The sequence below is a fragment of the Rhinatrema bivittatum genome, chromosome 1, assembly GCF_901001135.1.
Source record: "Rhinatrema bivittatum chromosome 1, aRhiBiv1.1, whole genome shotgun sequence".
NCBI lineage: Eukaryota > Metazoa > Chordata > Amphibia > Gymnophiona > Rhinatrematidae > Rhinatrema > Rhinatrema bivittatum.
Genome location: NC_042615.1, coordinates 213,996,085 through 214,020,880, shown reverse-complemented (window position 1 = coordinate 214,020,880; position 24,796 = coordinate 213,996,085). Strand labels below are relative to the sequence as shown.

The window sequence follows — 24,796 nt, the reverse complement described above, 5'->3', positions numbered from 1 at the left end:
GGCACGTACCATAGGCCCCTACCTCTTAATTTAACTACTGCTATGGATGGCATATAGGGCATAAAAGCAGAAAATATTGGCTAGTCAGCAGAATGTTACGGGTTGTGACTAATGGAGTAAAGGAAGTCAAAATAATTAGGGGGGTTTCGAAGTTCTATCCCTAGCCTGGGTGAACTAGAAATAAACTGGTGAGATTGCCAATGCCAATGCCAATGCCAAAGTAACCAAATACACAAACCTTCAGAGTGTGGTGTGTCTTATGCATTCCAAAGGAAAAAAATAAATAAATATTTACCATTTTCACCTTGTACACTCTCAACCTGCCCCTTCCCCTTGCAGCCCAGAACAAATCCAAGTTACTCCCATCCCAATCTTAAAATCTCCCCACTTACGTGGTGGAAGCAGGATTTGTGCGCATGTGTACGCACATTTCAAATAAGCGCAAATGTAGGCGCTTTCAGCCTATTAGGTGCTGTGCGCACATATATGTGCATATGTACTAAAATGGCTGCAACCATTATAACATAGATGTGTATATGTGCACTTGCTATCAAATAGACTGAACGTGCTTACATGTACATGCAAATCCTAATTCCATCACTTAACTGGACCAGTGAAGCAGCCAGTTCTCCCTAACATAGAATATTAGGGAAGATAGGACAGGAAAGAAATGATATTTTATTTGTCCTAGCAGGGCTGTGTAGGTATGTGTGAGAAAAGACCTCGTTTTCACGATAGCGATATTAATCACCATTATAGCTGTAACCTACGATAACAGTGACTTTTCTGTGATAAAAACTCCCCCCCACCAAAAAAAGTGTTATTCCTGATGTTAAATCCCACATAAAATATTTGCAACATGCAGTAGGAATCCCTAAATTGCATAAAAAGCTAGCTTTTGCATACACATTATTAAATTTGCATATAAACGTGCAACAGGATAAAGATCACGTGTTTATCGCACATTAGACCCCTTTTTTTCGTACGATGAGGCCCTAACACGATTTGATGAATGACCTGGAGAGTTTGAAACCCGGAATGGAATATTCTTACTTATAGGAATGGAGCCATTCTACATTTTGCATGTTTCCCCAAAGTTTCTTGGTCTAAAACTACATTCCTCCTTGGTATTTTGGAGGTGGCAGGGGCTTGCCCAGGGCACCCTGCCACTCACTTTGTCCTGTTATTTTCAATTCAAATTAGAAATCACGTGGCAATGCTGGTACCTCTTTCTAGGTTCAGCACTTGTTGTGGTGGGCTTGCATTGATCCCCTGGCCACACCAGTTAGTAGCTCCTCGCGTTAATTTTGTTTATTTTTTTTTTATTTTAATATATGTCTAGTCCCCGGTGTCTGGGTCATGACATCACCACGAAGTCACTGCAGATCCCGGCCACCATCCCCCTCAGACGCTTTCTGCAGCCTTCCAAGCACAGCCATGGCAGCAGAGGCTCTTCCATGCTGCCATTGTGATGGGAGAGTTGGCAGCAGCGATCCTCCCTGTTTTCTCTGCCCCCTCGCCTTCCAGAATGCTGCGAAGTGCCAGAGAGCCCCCCCATAGGAGACAGCATACAGCTGTCCCACAGCTGCTTTCCCAATGCAGCATGACTCTCCCTCTGCCCAGCCTGGGTCAAGGCAAACGGTTTTGTTTTGGTTTTTTTTTTCTTGCTTTCCCTATTAAAAAACAACAACAACAACATTAGGCCCAAGGTAAAACAAAGCTGCATCTGGGCTCCTTCTCAAGGCAGTTTCCAGCTCCACCTACTGTTCCTGCTGCACTGGCCATCACTATGCTATCCACACCAAGGGAAATGTTTAGGAAAGGATCCCCCTTCATCATCAATAGGTTACATTTTTTATTTTAAACAAACATATTTTTGAATCCTATTACACCCAATTTCTAAAGTTACATATTGAAGCATAGGTTTTGCATACTGCCAGCAAATATAAAAAGCTCGATCTTCAAAACCTGATGCTTTGGAATTTATGTTGTATGGGTGAATTTTCAGGGGGGGGGTTGTCCCATTTCAATATTTAAAGGGCTATTTTCAAAAGCAATTCCACAGAGTTTTACCTCCTGAAATGGCCTTATAATCATACTGCCTATCCATAAGTAAGTTAACCCAGACTAAGTAGGAGAGGGGTTTGGACTTAAGTGCATACTGTACTTTTGGATTTACTAAAATATTTGCATACATTTCCTCAAAATCTTTTCATGCAGGCATAATTCTGTGAGGGTAAATTTGGGAGGATAATTTTCAAGTAGATTGGATGGACGCTGTCATTCGACTACACATGCCACAGTGAAACCTAAGATCCGCCAATAAAGGGTTACTTTCAATCCCTTCAGTTTCTTCAGCGAGACTCACCGCGGTCAGAGAGAGAGTCATATCACTTGCGGGACCTAAATTATAGAACACTTTACCAGTGGATCTAAGATTGCAACCTGAACTTAAGTTGTTTAAAAAAGCTCTCAAAACCTGGCTATTTGAGCAGGCATTGGTTAAAATCTTTTAATGTCACTTACCACAGTCCCTTAGAGGCTATTTTACTTAATTTGCACATTTTTACAGATTTTCTAACTGTTCTTATGACCATGATTTGCTTAGCACTTTTTATACTATTTTATAGACTTTACTAAATTTGTATCTTTAATTGACTTATTAATTGCTCTTAAAACAATAGGGGTAGATTTTCAAAGGGTTACATTCATAAGATACGTGCGTAACCCTTAAAAAAAAAAAACCCTGCGCACGCAAGCCCCGGGATGCATGTATGTCCTGGGGCGTTTGAAAATGGGCAGGTCGGGGCAGGGCCAGGGCATGGTGGCGGTACAGGGGGCAGTGGTACAGGGGTGTGGCATGGCCGGGGGTGAGGAGGTGGGGCAGGGGGCATTCCCACGTCCTCTGACACAGTGGCCATGCTGGAGGTTCGCGCGCTGGCAGCTGGCTGTCGCGCACAAGTTATGCCTGCCACAGGCAGGTGTAACTCCATCAAATAAGGTAGGGGGGGGATTTAGGTAGGGCCGGGGGGGGGTAGGTTAGATAGGGGAAGGGAGGGGAAGGTGGGGGGAGATGGCAGGACAGTTCCCTCCAAGGCCGCTCCGATTTCGGAGTGGCCTTGGAGGGAACGGAGGACGGCTGCGTGGCTCAGCGCGCACAAGTTGCACAATTATGCACCCCCTTGTGCGCGCCGACCCTGGATTTTATAACATGCGCGCAGCAGCGCATACATGTTATAAAATTGGGCGTAGATTTGTTCGTGCCGGGTTGCACGAACAAATCTATGGCCGCGCACACCTTTTAAAATTTGGCCCATAGTTTGACATCATGTTTTTAGGTTTTCATTACTATGTTCATATTATTATTTTTATTTTTGTCTTTATATATTTTATTGGAATGCATTTATGTTTTGAAATGTTTGTAACCCATTGTGATGGCTGGTCTAAAACTACGGTATATAAAAGCCTAACAAATAAATAAATAAATAAATAAATAAATAAATAAATAAATAAAATAAATCAGATTATGTGCTAAGTACACTTTGAAAATCGGTGTAATTTATGTGTATTTCTGCTGCCTAATTTAGGCAGCTGTCATAAAATGACCCCATATTTGTTGAATTACATTTAGTGGTAACTTGCTTTGAGGTATATAAGGAAAAAATGAAAGCAAAATAATGCATGAAAAAAATAAATAAAAAGGGAACAAAAATCTCTGAGCTATTGGTTAACTTGTGTTCAATTGTAAATGATGGCAGAGAGAGACCATAAAGGCCCATCTAATCTGTCCATGTAGACTATATGCCCACTTCTTTTTTTTTAAATAAGTGTAAAATTTCAAAATTCATGTAGGCACATATAATAATAGAACTTAATGAAATATAACAGAAAGTTTAATGTAAAAGTAATTTAAATCTTAGAAAAAAATAACGGCCCGATTTTAAAAGGGCCACGAGCATAAATAACTGGGGTTACACGTGTGGCCGGGCCTTGCGTGTGCTGCATGTATTTTCAAAAGGGCCAGGCCACGTGTGTAACCACCTTTACGTGCTGAAGTGCCATGCCTCTCCAAAGAGGCAGGGAGGCGGGCCAGGACAGCACCATTTGCTGCTGTTCCGGGGAAGCGCACGTCGGTAGCAGGCCGGCACGTGTAACTTACTTCTGCTCATCATACGCATGTTATAAAATTGGCGCGTCCAGGTGCATATACCAGGAACTGCATACACGCCTCTTAAAATCGCCTCCTATGTTGGCAACTGGCTGACATAACTCAACATCTTGGCCAACTTCTTGAGCATCGTTTTTCTATTATATACATGAAGGGCCGGATTTTCAGAGCCCTGCTCGCGTAAATCCGCCCAAAACCGGGCGGATTTACGCGAGCAGGGCCCTGCGCGCCGGTGAGCCTATTTTACATAGGCTCACCGGCGCGCGCAGAACCCCGGGACTCGCGTAAGTCCCGGGGTTTTCGGAGTGGGCGTGTCGGGAGGCGTGTCGGGGGCGGGGCCGGAGCGCGCGACGTTGCGGGGGCGTGTCGGCAGCGTTTTGGGGGCGGGTACGGGGGCGTGGCTACGGCCCGGGGCGGTCCGGGGGCGTGGCCGCGCCCTCCGTACCCACCCCCAGGTCGCGGCCCGGCGCGCAGGAGTCCCGCTCGCGCGCGGGGATTTACGCCTCCCTCCGGGAGGCGTAAATCCCCCGACAAAGGTAGGATGGGGGTTTAGACAGGGCCGGGCGGGTGGGTTAGGTAGGGGAAGGGAGGGGAAGGTGAGGGGAGGGCAAAGGAAAGTTCCCTTCTAGGCCGCTCCGATTTCGAAGCGGCCTAGGAGGGAACGGGGGTAGGCTGCGCGGCTCGGCGCGCGCAGGCTATACGAAATCGATAGCCTTGAGCGCGCCGATCCAGGATTTTAGCCGATACGCGCGACTACGCGCGTATCTACTAAAATCCAGCGTACTTTTGTTTGTGCCTGGAGCGCAAACAAAAGTAGGCTATTCGCGCTCGTCTGAAAATCTACCCCGAAGTGTTGGTGTCTCTGTTCAGAGTAAAATCGCCTTGAATTCTCATGTCTTTGATATTTTATTTTCTTACATATAGCAATACCAGCACAGGAATCCTTTCAGCAATAAAACATGTTTTCCAAACCCATACCTCCAGTGTAATACCACTGTTCCTTACATATATATAGCTAATGCCTAAAGATCAATTCGCCTTGTCAAAACATGCTTGTTGCACAGAGATTCTTTTTATTTGTTATCCATGCTTGAAAGTCATGATCTCATTTATATTTATAAAAAAAACAAAAAACAATGCTGTATATGAATTCACAGTTTCAAGATATAAAAACAGTATCCGCTTACCCACTCACGGTGCATATCATGGTATGTATAATGCAAGCACATGTAAGTTTCTATCCAAAGCTAGTTTTGAGTACTGTTCAGCAAATAAATTAATCTTTCACCTCGATGTACATGAGTGAAATCAAGCTATTAATAAGACCAATTTTCACTGGAATCTATATACTAAGCAAAATGAAAATCAAGATCCATTAGAGAAAAACAAGTCAGAATACCTTTTAAATTATATCTTAAGATTACTGATACTGGATATTGTAAAATCAATATCATTTCAGATATTAGTGGGAGCACTTCATAGGATCCATTCAGTCCTTAAAGCTAATTCAATTGCCTCTCACAAAAGACTGTCGCAAACTGTGCCTTCTAATCTAGGAAGCCAGCTTTTATAGAAATATAACCTGACAGCCCTCATGATTGCTTTATGTGTTTTAGAAAGCTTGGCTTGGTATTCTCTTAGAGGAAAAATGGCTAGCCTGATCTGATGATCCTGACACATACTTCATAAAATACTAAGATTGTGTTACCATGAAAGAAATATTTGAATGTTACTTTTGTTTATATGCTACCCATCGTACTCAACGTATCACAAACTCTCTACCAAAAGCTGGACCACAATCACATAGTAGGCATAAATGGAAACCTAGCCAGGCAAATCCCGGGCCAGCCATGGATAACGTGGGCTCGGCATGGATCCTCCATGCAATCAACCCCCTTCTCTTCTCCCCATTCTTGCCAAATGGTAATGGTAGGGGTTCTCCATGCAGCAGGAGCAGTTGGAGGGGTCCACCTTCCCTTCCCCTCCCGTTGTTCTCATGGGAAGTTGAACCATGCTGGGAGCAGAAATATTCCTGGGTTGGTCCTTTTTCAAGGGACCCCCTTACTGTGGATGGATCTCTGCTGCCTCTATTTAAGGGGCTGACTGGTCTCATCTCCCGCCTTTATACATTTTGAGGTTCTCCTGCTTTTCCTACCCTACCACATCCTGTCTTATTTTCCTTGTTGTTCTTGGTTCTTTGTCGCAGCCGGGAGAACTGAAGCCCTCTTTACCCATTAGGAAGCATTCAATGAGAAATCAACCAAGAGCACATGTTTGTTATGGGGGGAGGGGGGAAATCCTTTCATGGGTGATCAGGGGCTGAGGGTCACAGGCCATGCTGTGGGACCTCTTGCTGGGTGGTAGCAGAGATGTCCTGGGTGTGTGGCGGTGGTCGATTTGTGTAGCCAAGGAAGTCCAGGGTTGTCCGTTGGTGGTTGTCTGGCAGTGGCAGGAATTACCCCTAGGCTGGGGAGTAGGGAAAGGGCTTACATTGTATCATGTTGCTGATGTGTTGTAATTCCTACAAGCGTAATGGGGCATGGGTTGTTTGCAATAAACTGCGGTTTTTGTTAAATTCCATGTTGTTGTGTGGTGTGTTTTGTGGGGCCATGAGAGCATGGGAGGGAGTTGGTTGCTCCCAACTACCCATGTTATGCAACTTATTTTGGAACAATGTCTCAGCAATCTTCAGCCAGAAAAGTATACAGACACAGGGATAGAAAGCAGAAATGAAATAAGATTTAGGGACTAGAAAATGTTTGTCCTAAATAACTAAATAAATCTTAGTTTCAAAAACTGTGAATGGTATGTAATCTATATAGAAGCAAATGTGCTTCATTTCTGTAGTTGCAACACATTCTAGTCATGAAAATTCCATGAAAGTAAAGCCTTCCCAACTTGCATACGATATTTACTTTATTCCCAAAGACCCAGTTCTGATGCCTGTAGTCATAGTTACCTTAGCAGCCAGTCTTTTGTGCAACCTGCAAATCTTGTTTTTGGCAGCTGACTAGAAGGCAGCAAGAGCTTGAAAACAAAATGCTTCACACCGACTGAAAGGCATTTTTCCGTCAATTCAATGTTATATGTAAGGGTTCTGCCCAATTGTTCCTTTTTAACTGTAAACCGATGCGATGTGTAAACGGTCATCGGTATAAAAGAAACTTTAAATAAATAAAATAATAAATAAATAAATAAATAAATTCAGACTGCAGTATCTCCTTCAAGCAGATTTAGTTTTCAGGTCAGTTTTCAAAGTGACTTATGTGGGTTCAAAGCGTTTTACCCGTATCAATAAGCCATTTCAGAAAGTGCCCTCCCCAATGTGGTTAGCAGCCTGCACACTGTTCTATAATGTGCACAGTTAAAGCTGCATGACAGGGCGCACTTAGGTTGGGGGAGGTAAAGCATTCATGCAGATTATGCGGTCCGACTCCATATTCAAAAGCTATTTAGACGGCTAACTTAAAGTTAGCCATCTAAATGACAACATTTGAGATGTTTAGCCCTACATCCAGCTAGATTATAACTGGATAAGTAATTATCCAGCTAAAATCTAGTCAAATAAAAAGAGGCATTCCAAGTACATGCGTATCATTTAAAATATCCCTGCTGCATCTGTGGGTGCAACCTTGACACACACAAGTGACCATATGGTGGGGAGAGGGAGGGAGAGAGAGAGAGTCTCTCTCTATATATTCCACTGCAAGAGGGGCACTTTCAACTCAGGGTGGGTTTTGGGGGGGGGGGGTACCCTTGTGCCCTAGGCAGACCAATTTATCACCCCCCCCCCCAAAAAACCCACCACCCTTTGTTGAAAGTACCCCCTTACAGTGGGAGATATAGAGAGTGTCAAATTGTCTGTCTAACAGAATCTGTCTGTCTGTCTCTCTCTTATTCCTTCCCCCCCCCCCCCCAGTGTTCAGGATCCCTCTAGCTCAAAGTTTCCAGACTTACACCTCATCAGAACCAGTAATAAAGTTACACAAGTAACATGGTGTGCGTTGCCATGTTCAGCCTTGCAAAATTTGGGGGTTACATGTGTAAGTCTTGACCCCACCCTGGAACGCCCATGCCTCAGGGCCAGCGGAAGCACTAGGCGAGCTAGGCCTGGGCCTAGGGTGCTGACCATTTGGGGGTGCGAGCGGCGGCGGCAAAGAGAAGTGGGGATTTGAATCTCCATTTCTCTTTCCTGCCGCTGTCGCTTGCGAGAGGTAGGAGATGGAGCTGCGACTGGGGGGGGGCGCGCAAGGCAGAAGGTTTCTAGGGTGCATAATCCCCTTGCACCGGCCCTGCCATGCCCTACCCCTTTTCTGCCGTCTTATTCTTGACACACGCACAGGTATGTATGCACGTACTTCCCGGGTTCTTAAAATTCGTGTTGCTCATGCGCGGCTGACATAGGCGTGTATGGGGCCAATTTTGCGTGAGCAATGCTTTTAAAATCTACCTGTAAGTTAGCATGTGTGGCCAGATAACTTGCTACTTATCTGGATATCTTCCGAGTAAATAGTGCTCCTTAAAAAAAAAAAAAAAAAAGTTACAGGGTTCCCAGCCAGATTCTCACCCCCCACCACAAATCTCAACCCATCCACTGGCCTGGACCCTGCCCCACCCCCTTGAGATTTTTGAAATAAACAGAAATTCCAAATAGTCACCGGTGTGAAAGAAAAGGAGTAAACGTGAACAATAGAATAGAGGTGCTCCCTTATATACTCAAAAAGGAATATATTGCCATCATAATAGGCACTACCGGTCATTTTCTAAACCTTCATTGCCTTATAATTAATCATATGACAAAGGTCACAGTTCCAGTACTTTAAAAAAAAAAAAATGTTCAATTGCAAGTAGAACTTATCTTAATAAGAAGTTTCCAAGTGTAATCGTAAGGCAAGATTACACTGGTCTACCAGCTAAGATTTAATGCTAAAAAATGTCATTTTGCCTTTGGGCTGCAAAAACCAAAGGGAGAAGTACAGTCTAGGGAGTGAAATTGTTGTAAGCATGAAAGAAGAGCGGGCTCTGGGGATGATCATAGCTGATGATTTTCAGGTGGCCAAACAGGTGGACAGAATAACAGAAAAAGCCAGAAAGATGCTTTGCTGCCTAGGGAGAGGAACAGTGATACTGCCCCTGTATTGCTCTCTGGCGAGACCTCCCTTGGAATACTGTGTACAGTTCTGGAGACAGAACCTTCAAAAGGATAGGAACAGGAGGGAGCTGGTCCAAAGGGCAGAGAATAATAGGGATGTGCAGACCAAAAGTTTAAGTTCATAAGTCCATAAGTCAAAAGGGGGGGTCAATTTCGGTCAATATGGACATATGTACAATTCCATAAGTTGAGTCTATGTCCATACGTGCACCGATTCCCTAAATAAAAATTTAAACCCCTCACCCTCCTTAATCCCCCCCCCAAGACTTACCAAAACTCCCCAAGCTGGCCAAAAGTTCCGTGAGGGTCCGGGAGCGGACGCGCGGGGAATCACGTGACGTCGCGTCACTCCAACGTGACGCCGACGTCACGTGGTCCACCGCGGTTCTGCTCCCGGACTCCTCGTTGGACCCAAACGGCACTTTTGGCCAGCTTGGGGGGGTCAGGACCACGCGACGTCACGTGATTCCCCGCGCGTCCGCTCCCGGACCCTCACGGAACTTTTGGCCAGCTTGGGGAGTTTTGGTAAGTCTTGGGGGGGGGGGGGGGATTAAGGAGGGTGAGGGGTTTAAATTTTTATTTAGGATCAACAATCGCGATTTCCAACGTATTCAACATAGCTATGTTGAATACGTTGGAAATCCGATCGTTTTCGCCTCATCACTTTTTAAGTTAAAAAAAAAAAATTACGTTGCGTTTTACATATATGTTGAAAACGAATGCACACCCCTAGAGAATAAAATGGCCAGTGATCTTTTGTTCTAAAGCATATGGGGACAGACTTCCAGATCTAAACGTATACTTTAGAGCAGGGTGGGCAAACATTCTTTTTTAACGAGAGACACATTACTGGCGCTAATCAGAGCCGAGGGCTGGGGTCCCTGTGAGTAGGGTGGGGGAGATGACCCCCCCCCTTAGAACTCCACGAGTGGGTGGGGGGGGTTACAGTGGCAAATATACTCCGCAGTGAGAGGACCAAAGCAGCAACTATACCAATAAAAAGAATAATTAAGACGACTTAACCAATAGAATAACATCAAATAGTTAAAAGGTCATAAACATGTTCATACATCCATAACTTACTTCAAAACAGATACATCAAAGAATACCCAATAATTAAAATTAGTAAGGATTTAAAAAAATTCCCCACTCTCATACCTGGGAAATTTTCATTTCCAGATGCCCCAGGATTGTCATGGATTAACATTAGTGGCAGCGGGAGGGGGGTGGGGGTGTTGTTGCACACATATGTGCTCTGTTTCTCTCAACACACAGACCCCCCCAGGCAAGATCCCATTAATTCTCACAGACCCCCCAAGCAGTCACCCATTCTTTCTCTCTCACACACACACATACACACACACAGACCCCCCAGGGAAACACCCATTCATTCCACATACACACACACAGCCCAAGCAGGCACCCATTCTTTCTCTCTCTCACACATACATACACAGACCCCCCCAGGGAAACACCCATTCATTCCACACACACACACACACAGCCCAAGCAGGCACCCATTCATTCTCTTTCTCACACACACACTCAAAGCCTCTCTTAGTTCTCCATTGCCGCTTGCCAATTTATCCTCCTTCCAAAAGGCCATCCTGCTGCTTCTTCTCCTCTCTGCAGTCCCGTGGTATAAAATATTTGCAGGTGTAGCAGTTTCTGCATATTGATCTCGTGTATCATGACATCAGCACAGAGAAAGTGCTGCCCTTGCAAGCTTTTGATACTGCGAGGCCTGCAGGGACAACAGACGGGATCAGTTCGCTCGGTGGTGCAGGAGGATGCCACTGGGCAAACTGAAGAGTTAGGCATCTCCTTGTCTTTGCCAACAGTAGGATGAGGTCCACTGGCAGCATCTCGGAGGTCTCTCTTTGTCTTCGCTGCTGATATGGTGAGGTCCACCAATGGCCTCTCGGGCCTCTATTCATCTTTGCCCCAGTGGAATGAGGTCCACCGGTAGCCTCTCGGGCCTTTCTTCATCTATGCCACCAGTGGAATGAGATACACAGGCAGCTTTTCAGACCTCTCCTCTTCTTTTCCGCCAGTGGGATGAGGTCCACCGGTGGCCCCTCAGGCCTTTTCTCCTCTTCGCTGCTTGTGGACAGCAACTACATGGGGCTGTCTGCTTCAGCTCCTCCTTGTCCTGCCTTGCTGCTTCTCTTTTAATTGAAGAGGCAGTGTTGCTGACGTCACCTTCAGCCATCGACATCCAGGTCGAAGTCATCAACAACAGTATGAAACTTTCCTCTCTACCTTATAAAAATGTATTTGTTGATAAAATGGTACATTAAAACATCATTGCTATATATTTAACTAGCCGTTAAGCCCGTAACAACGGGCTCGGTCCGTTCCTTCCCACTCCCTCCCCCTCATTCTCCCTCCTCCTTCACTCTCTCCCCCTCCCTCTCACTTCCCCCTCCCTCTCTCTCACCTTCCCCCTCCCTCTCCTCCCTCTCCCCTTCCCTCCCTCCCACCCTCTCACCCCCCTCTCCCTCTCCTCCCTCTCCCCTTCCCCTCACCCTCCCCCCCTCTCTCACCTTCCCCTCCCCCCTCTCTCTCACCTTCTCCTCCCTCTCTCGATCCCCTCCCCTTTACGATCGTCCACAACCGGCAGATCTCGGGGGGGGGGGGGGGTGCCCCGCCCGCGGCGCCGCCGCCACTTTCTCCTCCCGCTCTTGCCGGCAGATCTCGGGGGGGCGGTGTTACTACTCCCGCGCGCGGCGCCGCCACTTCTCCTCCCGCTCTTGCCGGCAGATCTCGGTGGGGGGGGGGTGTTACTCCCGCGGGCGCACGGCGCCGCCACTTCTCCTCCCGCTCGCGCGGCGCCGCTGCTTCTCCTCCCGCTCCTGCTTCGCGGCCGCCGCCGCTCCTGCGGCCCCACCGCCATTTTTTTTTTTCCGGGCACGCACGGCTCTGACCAACGTGCTGGCCCGCACATGCGCGGTAGAGCTGCTCTCTACTGCGCATTTGTGGGCCGTCGGTCAGAGCCCATTTATAAGGTAGATGGTCAACTCACAAGAGAGGCAAAAAATTTATATCGAGTTACATAATCATTTTAATAAATTAATTCAATACGAGGTGATTTCAAGTGGAGTCATAGAAGACCATTGTTGATGACCTCGTTGCAAGATTCCAGTGGGCTGGAGATAATATGGCAAATTGAGGAGGAGGAGTACCCGGAAAAAAATCTATCATCAGGCCGGAATTTGGCCCACAGGCCGTAGTTTTGCCCATCACTGCCTTAGACAAAAGACAGGATAGGGGAGATATGAGAGAGACATTGAAAATACCTCCAAGGGATCAAGCTTAGGAAGTGGTCATCTTTCAATGGAATGGAGGCTCTAGAATGAGAGGTCATGGGATGAGGTAAAATGGGATAGACTCAGGAAATATTTCTTTAGAGAGTATGGATGCATGGAAGAGTCTCCCCATGGAGGTGGTAGAGATAAAAACAGTTTCTGAATTCAAGAAAGCATGGGACAAACACAGAGGATCTCTGAGGGAGTAGTAGGGATTGTAAAGATGAATGGTTGGTGTGGATGAGCAGACTAGATAGGTCATATGGTCTTTTTCTGCCATCATGTCTACTATGTTAATTGAGGGGGAATAAAACATATATTCACAAAAATGTATCGCCCTGAACACAAGAACTTTAAAAAGCTGTAAACAAAGCTTTGAGATTAAGGAAAAACCTTCCATCATTAACCAATTTTGAAAAAACTGAGGGGAATTAAATAAATATATAATAAACTAATGATAAAAAAAGTTTAAGACAAAAAAAAAAAGATGGAAAAAAATCAGAGGAGGCAACAAAGTTAAAAGATATGAAAACATTCTTGTTTTGAGATGCTCAGAATGCAACTCATTTGAAGTTAAATATAGACTGTCATAGCTGCATTACATTTTGACAGATAAGTGACACTAAATTTTAAAGGGGGACAATTAGTGTAAATCAACCCTATAATTACTCACAATGGAAGGCTGTGATTTTGAAAACTGTGTCTGGCTTTACTGGGTTTTTTTTGTTTTTTTTTTTACATGGAGCTAGTAGCCAGCTGCGGGCTTCTGATGTCACTTTAGGAATGCTCTTCCCACATATGGTGCCGCAGCAATGTCACACTAAAAGCCAGTCCCCTTCATTCCTGAACCACACTACAAAATACAAAACAAAGGGTTGTTTAAAACACTTGCTGTTTCCAAAATCATAGTCTCAAATTGTGATTTCAATGCTCATTTATAAGAGAAAAAAAAACCAAAAACCTGTGGTAGTCATCCTTAATGATCCAGTACTAGAAAAAGAAAAATGAGAAAACACACAATCAGAAAGAAAGACCTTAATTCTAGTGCTGGATAGGAATAAAGCACCAGGTGAGGATAATTTCCCAGTGGAAGCATATCATTATGTTCTGGAATTGCAAGCTCCAGTTCTTTCCACTTGTTTCACAAAACAAATGAAACTCATATCACACCTGACGGATGGAAGGCGACTTCATTGTGCCAATCTATAGAAAGAGGGAGTAGAAGTGAATAGGTCTTACTGATGTCATAGTGAAGTTGTATGGCAGAATTCTACTGGGGAAACTTTGGAAAGGGAATATGAGCAATATCTAATTAATGGAAAGCAAAGCATCACAGGAAGAGCGTGCACAGGTTTCTTTTTAGCTGAAGGGACACGGGCCTCCCCCTCCTCTTCTTCTCCCTCTCTTCTTTCTGTTTCTGATTAATAGTTCAGAGCATTGAAACACTGTCAGTCTTCTTACAATAATACCTTCCTATACTTAAATACAAACAGATTAATTTTCAAAGGAAACTATAAATGTAACATACAATCATAGCAATTTTCAAAAGCCCATTTAAGTGCACTTACAGGTAGATTTTAAAAGTCGCTCACGCACGTCCATGTGCATGTAGTTCCCGGCGCGTGCACATGGATATGCCAATCTTATAGCATGCGGACTGGGAGGGAACTTCCCTAACCCCCTACCTGCTCTGCCTCCCTTTTCTCCTCTCCTCCCCAACCCCTAAAAGCCCTCTTCCTACCTTTTTTTCTTTTGTTTTGGAACTTGCTTCATCCGAAGAGTTGAAGTAAGTTCTGTGCACCGGCCAGTAGCTAGCGTGCACTTCCCTTGGACAGCACCTAATGTCACAGCTTTTCTGCTTTCACTCACAACATTGACTCTCCTTTTCTAGTGCAGCTTGAATCTGGGGAGCTGGGGGCGAGTCCTGAGGCAAAAGTGTGCTCCTGGTGCATGCAGTCGCCGGTTTCATTCCCTCCTGCTGCTGTGGTTTCAGAGGTGTGCCGGGTGATGCAGAGGCTCTGGTAGATGCACAAACACACTGTTTCCAAACAATCATGGCAGCAGGGCAAGAGAGACTGGGAATCGCTCCTGCCCCATTTAAACCTGCAGATGAGGTAAGCAAGAGGGGGATCCAGGGGAGAAAAACCTCATCTGCAGGTTTTTGGATGACATTGGGGCTTTATAGGGTGAGGGTAGATGAGCCTGCAAATTTTATTTTTTAATTGAGCGCCTATCCCTAATGATGGTGTCATGGCTTCTGTGGTCTGCTCTGTTCTGAAACCTATGAGGTGCAGGCCAGCCTGAACCTGTAGTAGTGCCAACAAATATTATACACATAAAGGATTAAATAATACCACTTTAATTACTGTTTAAATAACTGTTTAATATTTTAAATTCCTACTAGCTACCAAATTTTAAACAAATTTTAGAACCTCCAAAGCTGACACGTTCTTCTCCTCTCCTTTCCATTTCTCAAAAAACAAAGTAGACAAGCATAATGAGAACACAGAGGGATGGGCAGAGTTGTAACGTGCCTATGGCCAATATGGCCTCAGCCATTGGTGCCACTACCAAAAGCCGCCATAGCGCTGCCATATGCCAATGGGAGCACTGTGGCCAGTGGGTCCTCGGCAAAAGAAGCACTGCAATCCCGTTGAAATTGACAGCGTGGTTGGCACGGCCTTAATAAGTGAAAAAGCTGCACGGCTCCTCTGCTGATTCTGGCGGAGCCTCACTGCTTCAGAGGAGGAGGAGGATGAGCATGTCCTGCTGGAAATAGTCCAGTGCTAGGGCTAGCTTGGCCCTGTGACCAGAAGTCATTCCCTTGGCCATGGGGACTGAAGGAGGACACTGCTGTTGCCTGCTAAGTCAAGGAGGAAGTGAGTGAGAGCAAGCATGTGTTTATGTATGTGGGGGAATGAATGAGAGCATGTGTGTGTATGAGAGGGAGTACAACTACCCCAGTTACTCTCTGCCTGATAATCCATGCTAATTTCAGGGCATCTGAAAATCAAATGTTCCAAGATATAAATAATAGGTAATTTTTTAAATCCTTATTTTAATTGTTGGGTGTTATTTGATGTGTCTGTTTTGAAATATTTTATTGATATTTGGAAGATTTTTATATTAGTTTTTAATTATTGAATGTTATTCTATTCATATGGGGTAGATGTTTAAAGGCACGCACGGTTCCAAATGTCTCTTGCTTTTTTGCAGGGTTTTCTGGTTGGCATCACAGCAGTGCATGTAAACATAATAGTCATATTGTAAGTGACATTTTTATCTCAGAAGAGTGTGCTTTGAATGTTCTTTTTCATGTAAAATCTGATATAATTGCATAATTTGTAATTGTATGTGAGGAGGGTGTGATGGGGTGGGGGGTGCAAGGCTGTGAAGTTTTCCTAGTGCACCTAATACCCTTGTACTGGCCATAGGCATGCTGTACAAACATTGAACAGTCTCCCAACTTGTGGTGTCATGTCTTTTGTAATGGGTGAGGGCACAGTTTTTCACTTGGCCAATGGGCCAAATTTCCAGGCTGCAGTCCTGGAGATGGGTGACATTGGGAGGAAATGTTGTTATAATTTTCATCCAGCCTTCTCAGTGAATTGAAATGTTCTATGTGGCCTTTCTCATAAAAGGTTTGGAGACTCCTGTTCTAGTGTATGCCCTATCAAGACTTTTTCTATGTCTTCTTCAAATGTAACTTAGCTGCCAATGCACTAAGATGTTGTAATATTCGTAAATGAATTAACACATGATAAACCAGCAAATAATGTTCCATTTGTGAAATGTTTTTGCATATTATTTGGCATTTTATCGCACATTATTTACCTATTGCAAACACTGCTGGAAAATCTATGTAACATAGGTAAATAGGTGCATAATTATGTAATTCAGCTTAATACCTAGGATTGTGTAGGTAAATAACATACATTAAAATGTGCAAATATGAACATATAGCCATTATCACAAGACATATATATTTCAGGAGGCATAGTAAATTTTAGTGTGATAATAATGCGTTATTGCACAAAATTAAATGTGCATTATTACCTGGGAAATAATTTGTATGTGATCAACATGTCCATTATCATGTGTTAATGAACAATAAAGATCGATTTCATTATATAAGAATGCTCATTGCTGCTGAATGGTATTGAGCTCATATCTAAGTTAGAACAACCCCTGATGCAAACACATCGATTAATGAAAATGGCTATGTCAGATTGTTGTATTCTCTCTGAAAGCAGGAAGCACTGTGATGAAAAATGCTGACAGTCAATGGAATTTTCTGTCCACTTTTTAGCAGTTATTCACTATTTTATTATACCCAACAATATCTATTCCTTCAAAAAAAAAAAAAAATAAATAAATAAACTTGGGCCAATTTACTTTATTATTAATTTAGTGTTGTATCCATAATTACTTTTGCTGGCAGAATCATTTTCTATAGAGATGATAACATCTATTTTCTGTTATTTTAAGAGGATGTCCCCTTGTTTGTCGCTGCTTTTTTAAAGAAATCTCCTGGCATGATCACTATAGGACATTTTTGACATATTTGTGTTCTGACAATCTTTAAGCATACATAAGTCCACGAGTCCTCTTTATTTAATTAGTGGCCCTTCTTTGAACCTTTTATAATATTTGGTTATCCTTTTTGAGAACGGGTACTGAAAACTGAACTCCATATACCAAATGTGATTGACAAATGTCTTATACAGTGAGGTAAGTTGGCATCTTCATTCTTTGCTTCTAGCCAATGTTTAATGCATGCCAACATGTACCCAACTCTGGCTGCTTCGGCTTGGCTTTGTATACTCATTCCCATCTACTAATAACTCTTTCTCCTGGTCACTGGCAGCAATCATTGCCTCATTCCAAGCATATTGTACCTGCCTATTCTTCTACATCAAATACAGTACCCTACAGTTAGCCACACTGCATGTCACTATCAGTTGTCTGCCCATCTGCCTAAAGTATACTAATAATTGTTAACATTTTTATAGGTCTACTGAATGTACAAAACACTGTATGAAGGTAATATATATTCAGGTATGATATGTTCCTGCCGCAAACAGCTTACAATCTAACATGGTCATTCATCAAAATGCATAATGACGTTATCGCGGGTGTTAGGGCCCTAACGCCTGCAATAATGCCATAATGCATGCAATATTTTCACAACACGCAGTGCGAATGCAAATTTTGTAAATTTATTCAAAGGGGTGGGATTGGGTGGGACCAATGAAAATGAGGGGCATTATCGCATCATACTATCATATGCGTGCCGTGCCGTGCCAACCACGCTGTCAATTTCAACGGGATTGCAGTGCTTCTTTTGCATAAGGCACACTATTGCACGCTTTTAATGCTGGAAATAACTACACCTTTTTTCCTGGTGTTAAGCTGTGCAATATGCTCGAAATGGGATTTGCAATAAATATCGCAAATTCTGTTTTGGGCATTTTTAGGCAGGGAGAGGGGGAGAGAGGGGAGATTGGAATAGAGAGTAGAGAATAGAGAGAGAGAGAGCCTCTGGGGGGGCATACATAGTAGTCAACTCTTTATACCACTATAGGAGGGGCAGCTAGTAACTCGAGGTAAGGTTTTGGTGGTGGTCTAGGATTTTGGAGCCAGTTTTACATGCACAGTGAGACATATGAACAGCACAGTTCACATCAGTGAAGATTTGATGTGATTTAGAGTGAGGAAAGTCACACAAAGATGAGATTTCTTGATAGTAGCCTGGTAGAGAGTGTATCAAGCTAGGGCGAGAGAACATTGTAGAAATCTCATCTGTGTGTATCTTTCCTCACTCTAAATCACATCAAATCACTGATGTGTACTGTGCTGTTTGTACTTCTCACTGTGCATGTAAAACTGGCCCCAAAATCCTAGATCACCATTGAAACCTCCCCATTTACCCTAGTAAATTGAACTTACTCAAATAACTCCTATAGACAATTCAATTGCATATTTTGTAGCTATTTTTAAAAGCCCACTTACTCAAATAAAGTACATTTACTTGAGTAAAACTCAGAGATAAAGTGACTTGCTCAAGATCACAAGGAGCATCAGTGGAAGAGCCAAGACTTGAGCCCTGGTTTTCTAGTTTACAGTCCATTGCTCTAACCACTAGGCTATTCTTCCATTAATGCCCTGTCGCAAAATCAGTATGCTCTGATAACAAAATATTATGCTTATCATAGATATCTTGTAAAATATAAATGGAATAAGAAACAGCATGTACTGCATAGACAAATCTAGCAGCAATGAAAATGAAGAGCATTTAGTATAGTTCCAACTTAGCACCCAACTGCTAAAAAAGTTCTTTAGTATCAAGTTTTGTAATTCAAGTTACCTGGACTGCTACTGAGATTTTTCTGAATCTGATTTTAATAGGGAGCCAAGACAGCACTCAAAATCATAAATAAATTGATTATAAACATTGTGTGATGTGAATTGTCATACTACCCAGGGAACACAGAGAAAATATTTTTACTTCTCTGCTTCCATTGTTCAGGTCATGCTTAATCCATAGATTCACATTTGTGCAAAACCGCAATAATCCAACTAATATACTTTTTTTGGGAAAATGTTATATTGCAAATAAAATATCAATCTCAATTACTTATAGCAAATTACTTCCTTGTAGTTGTTCAGGCAATCATGATGGAACTTCAATCTGCAAACCCGACTTAGCGCTGTGTTTCAAGAAATTTAATCAGGGGCTCGAACAGCATACTTTTGATTTCTTTTTTAATGTAGTTAATTATTCAGAGAATCAAAATATCCAACTGTCAATGGTGTCTTTTAGCAGCGCTCTCCATATAGTACATTTGGTGCATTCTATTTTTTGACTTTGCTGTTGGTTGATTATTCTGATTTTAAAATGCCATCTTCATACCTATCATCATGCACCATGGCCTGAAATTTAGTCATGACCTTGTTGTGAGTGTTCATTTTCATAATCAAATTATACACATCCAGTAACATTGATGCTCATGTGCCTAACTTCTGCTAGATCAGCAAAGTAAAATCCCCACAACATGCCTTAACATCTATCCATATAATTGTATATATATATATATATATATATATATATATATATATATATATATATATAGACAGATAGATAGCATTGAAAATATTGGCTTTAACTACTTAATGTATGGGTATGCGATAAATTGTTATACAAATATATAAAGGAGTAACACCACTAATATCTCAACCAATGTAGTTTCAATTTGCATGCACTTTTTATTAAACAATATCAAAAAGAACTGTTACATCTCAATCTTTATATAAAAAAACTTCTGTAACAATGATTATTAACAGTAAACCAACACACTGTGCTTACCCATTAACATTCATTCCATCCACACCACAAACTCCATTCATTGCCCACTCATACATCCAATAAAAGCACCCTAAAAAAATCACATGTATTGCACTTATATACCTCTATAAATATTGCATATTACAGAATGAGAATGCTCCCACACATCATTTACTAGACTGATTTCAATGCATATCAACTAAGTCAATATAATATGGGACTTGACCAGCATGTTATAAATTAAAGGAATGCATTTAATTGTGGAAATAGTTATAATGAGTGACTAAGTACAATCACTATGGGTTTTGACCAGCACATTATAAACTAAGAAATGTATTTAAATTGTTGTGAAAATTGTTGAAATGTATTAAAATTAATTTAGTAAATGATGTGTGGGAGCATTCTCATTCTGTAATATGCAATATTTATAGAGGTATATAAGTACAATGCATGTGATTTTTTTCTAGGGTGTCTTTTATTGGATGTATGAGTGGGCAATGAATGGAGAGTGTGGTGTGGATGGAATGAATGTTAATGGGCAAACACAGTGTGTTGATTTACTGTTATTAATCATTCTTATGGAAGTTTTTATATAAAGATTGAGCTGTAACACTTCATTTTGATATTGTATAATAAAAAGTCCATGCAAATTGAAACAATATTGTTGGAGATATTTATAGATAGATAGATATATTGTATATAATTTTTGGTCTGCTGTGTTCTTCAGAATTTAAGTGAGACAATAGTACAGTCTGTTAAAAACCTAGTATACTTGGTAGGCTAGGTTGGTGCTATGAAAATATATCATGATCCTTATTTTGACAAAAACCTAATATTAATGGGATAAAGACAACTTCCATCTTTAATCATCATTCTAAGCATTCCAGCATCCAAAGATAGGTCCTTGACATTTACCAATGATGAATCAACAAATCAAAACAAGTGAAGTGGGTAGCAACACTACTCTTATGGCCACTTCTGACACACAGGAGATGGTGTATGATGAGCTCTAATGCAGGATTGTTAGGATTACATATAGCCTCCCATTATTCAGGAGAGTCTGACTAAATCTTGCTTTTGTTCTATTGCAGTCATGGACTTTTGCCATTCTTTCTGTAAGTAAAACTAAAATATCATGCACTAGGGTAAAACCTGGACTGGATCAGCCTGACCTTAAAAAAATGAGTTAGCTGGTAGCTCTAAATATCAGTGAAACTGAAAATAATTTGATAGGTGAAAAATTATACACATTATTGAGAAATTGATATTGTGGCTATTATATTGTAAGCGTAAGCTGAATCAGCTTGATATAACAATCAGTCTGAGCATAAATTAAAAGATTACTCATATCCAGATTATAGTACCTGCAGTAACTAGACTAAGACAATTTTTTCAGAGTTTCTTGAGCATTTAATGGACAGCAATTCTCCTTTTCACTTACCTTTTTTTTGTTGGTGGGACAGATATAGAAATTGTCAATGACTGTACTGATCCCAGGCTGCAGATTTAGTTTTGTGTATGAAGACCCATAGTCTGAGGACCTGAAAGAAATGTAAAGGTGGTTAGAAATACCTCCAATATAATTTTAGGCGGAGAAGTGCTTCTGCTTTGCTGCCACTAGTAGTATGATCTTGTTAAATACATTAAAGTATAAACCCAAATCCCCTGCATAATTAGATCCAAGAGCTGCTGGATCAGCCATTATTTTCAGTTCCCCATTGCTGTCTTCAGAATGTGCAAACATTAAACTGCAGCACTGACCAAAAATTAAGATATTACTTAATTTAGAAACCGATACCATGTTTTTAATATATTGCAGACACTAATTGTTGATTTTTAGGGCACAATAACACCATTTTTGACTCTCATACTCTACACCGTGTTAGTGGATGAGAATATGGTGGTAAATTTCTTAGGCCACATGAGCCTGTGCTCTCTATAAACGAACACACCCCAGAAAGCAAATAATGATTTCTGAAACACAGGATCCAAAAGGATCCTGAATATCAAGATAACTTGACTATGGCAGTCACTAAACCTGCATATGAGATAATTTGATCAGAAGAGAAAATAAAGAAACTGTTTACAGAACATTTGCCTTATTTCTACCGCTATAGTAACCAGAAGCCATCTGCACTCAGACCAGTTATAAAGTGATGCAGAAAAAAATATCTCTAGCACTGAAGGAATACTTAAAGCTTTTGCTGAGGATGAAGAGGAAAGCACAGCTTTTATAGCATCAGCTAATAGTCTGCAAAGAAGCAATGCTGTAAGTTGTTTTTTTTTTAAGCAGCTGCATCCTAAAGCTTCACCCGCTTGTGATTCATTTCAGGTGTTTACTTGTTTCTGTGGTTACATGGGTGCCATTGTCTGGAGCACTGGATGCAAACTGATGATGTCATTGTTAAAACTGTGGGAACTCGAGGCACTAAGGGAGATATGGAAAATGCCCCAAAAATTTCTTGCTCCTGACGAAAGTTTTTCTGGAATGGAAACGCTGGTAATGGCTGTGTGCAAAACAATAAACAGTATGGTAATTGTTTGCACTGAAGTGCCTATACATAATAAATATTCTGAAGAAAAGCCTGGCAGCCACATATGGCAGTTGCTTATCTATAATGGTATTTATTTATTTGATTTATATTCTGCCTTTCATCACTTTACTGATGTTTTCCAGACTGCCTTGTATGAATTGGTATATAAACATGCTCATCAGTATCAACTATTTGTAGGACCCCGTAAAACATAGGTATGCAATTTGAATTGGCTAACCAGGCTTTGCAGAGCGATGTTAAAAGTGCAGCACTTGGTTGAATTAATAAAATACTTGAATATAGTCAGTTAAGGAAGTACATTGCTAAGCTATCAGGCATGTTAGAAATCCTCCTGACCTATTTCTTCTCTCCTTTTCCAGATTTAATGAGATGATAATCCTTTCCACTTAAGTTAATTTTCTCGAAGCACATCAAGCAATCAGCACAGTTTTCTTCTCATTTGGAGTTTGACAGATATGGATATCAGTATGTAATGCCTTCTAGGGGCATGTAAAATAAAAGCAGTGCAGATGCTGGGTTTTTGTGATCCTGGCGCCCGCTCTGTGGGTTCAGAAACAATGGTCAGGTAGGATGGTGGAATAGACATGGCACAGAGGGCAATGGTGTATATTATTCTGAAAGACAGGGGGAAGGAACACAAAAAGCTTTATCCCCTCTTTGACCAACTACACTGCTTTCCCCACTGTGGAATGTCAACGCTCCTTCCTAGACTTTCTTCACAATGCCTCTTCTCTGACAAACCCACACCCTGGGATTCACTAAGGCAGTCTCACACAGTACAGTATGGTTCCAACTGATACAATTTATATTATGTTCTTTGGATTACCAGTAGTAAAAATCAGGAGTAATCACAAAAACAAATACAATGAGTCGCAGGATCCTACTACAGAACAGTCGGACAGCCAGCCTTGGGTGAAAATCCCAACTCCCTACAGAAGCCCAGCCATCAAAACTCCAAAACAGCTCAAGTAATCAAAAAGAAGGAAAACACGTCTCAAAAAGGACATAGGGGACATAGATAAGCTACAGAGAATGGTGACAAAAATGATAAAGGGCTTGGAAAAGCTCCATTATGACGTAAGATTAAACAGATTAGGGCTCTTTAGCTTGGAAAAGAGCTGTTTGAGAGGGGCTATGACTGAAATTTATAAAATCATGAATGAGGTGGAACAAATAGATAGGGAATGGTTATTTACCCTTTCAGACACTAGGACTATAGGACACTCCATGAAACTAGCAACTGGCAGATATAAAACAAGTCATAGGAAGTATTTTTTCACTCATCATACAATCAAGCTATGGAATTTGTTGCTGGAGGATGTGGTCAAGGCAACTAACACAGTGAGGTTCAAAAGATGATTGGACAAGTTCCTGAAGGAAAAGTCCGCAAACTTGGGTAAGCCAGTAATTATCCCTGGGAATATGATACAAGAAATAGATCAACTACTGGGAATCTGATGGGTACCCGGACTGGCCAATGTCGGAGTCAGGATGCCGGGTTCGCTGGACCTTGCTCTGACCCAGCATGGCATTTCTTATGTTCTTATGTTCATAATCTCCAGCTTCACCCCATGTTTTAACCAGGTAGTACATACTAGTAGCCCTGAGACCATCAGCAAGAGGGGTCCTTCTTGTGGGCAACTGCTCTGGCAACTGGCTGTGTCTACAATCCTCTGAGAACTTTGCATAAATTACTAGGCCTTAGTGCTTAGGAGTAGGTCTTTAGCACGCCACCATCTATAATAAAATGGAAAGAGCCTGCTGGACTGGAAAAACTAGTAGACCTTAATGGTATCCCAAAACCCAGGATGGGTCTTGTCCATCTAGATTCCAAACTCTCTGAACCTCAAATCCTTTCTGCCAAGTCAGGTCTCAGATTTATGTACGTAGAGCAAACGTCCCCTAGAAACCATCTCTTAACACACTTACTGAAAGGAACAGGAAACAGTGACATCCTGTTCTGCACCTCTATCCTCCCATGAATAAAAATGGCAGCAGCTAAGTGAGAATTTGGGGAAAGGTTTAAGGATATAACTACTAGTGGCATAGGGACTAGAATTTAGGGCCTGGGTCACAAGGGTAACAAGAATGACTTTGATTCTGCTGTAGCATTATGATAATACAATACATCTACATCAGTTCCGGTAAAATAGTATTGTAGGCTAGGACATACTATGGACCAAAATGATAAAGGGGGTGGAACGGCTCCCCTATGAGGAAAGACTAAAGCAGTTAGGACTGTACAGCTTGGAGAAGAGATGGCTGAGG

At 42.1% G+C, this 24,796-nt stretch overlaps 1 protein-coding gene across 3 annotated transcripts in view; it reads right to left on the bottom strand.

Annotated features, from left to right (window-relative positions):
• SORCS2 (sortilin related VPS10 domain containing receptor 2) overlaps nt 1-24,796 on the bottom strand; it is a 1,741,628-nt gene that overhangs the window by 690,165 nt on the left and 1,026,667 nt on the right. For all 3 annotated transcript variants that reach the window (XM_029591638.1, XM_029591649.1, XM_029591657.1), the window contains exon 3: nt 21,415-21,514. In XM_029591638.1, the coding sequence (XP_029447498.1) occupies nt 21,415-21,514 (100 nt within the window). The remainder of the gene's footprint in view (nt 1-21,414; nt 21,515-24,796) is intronic.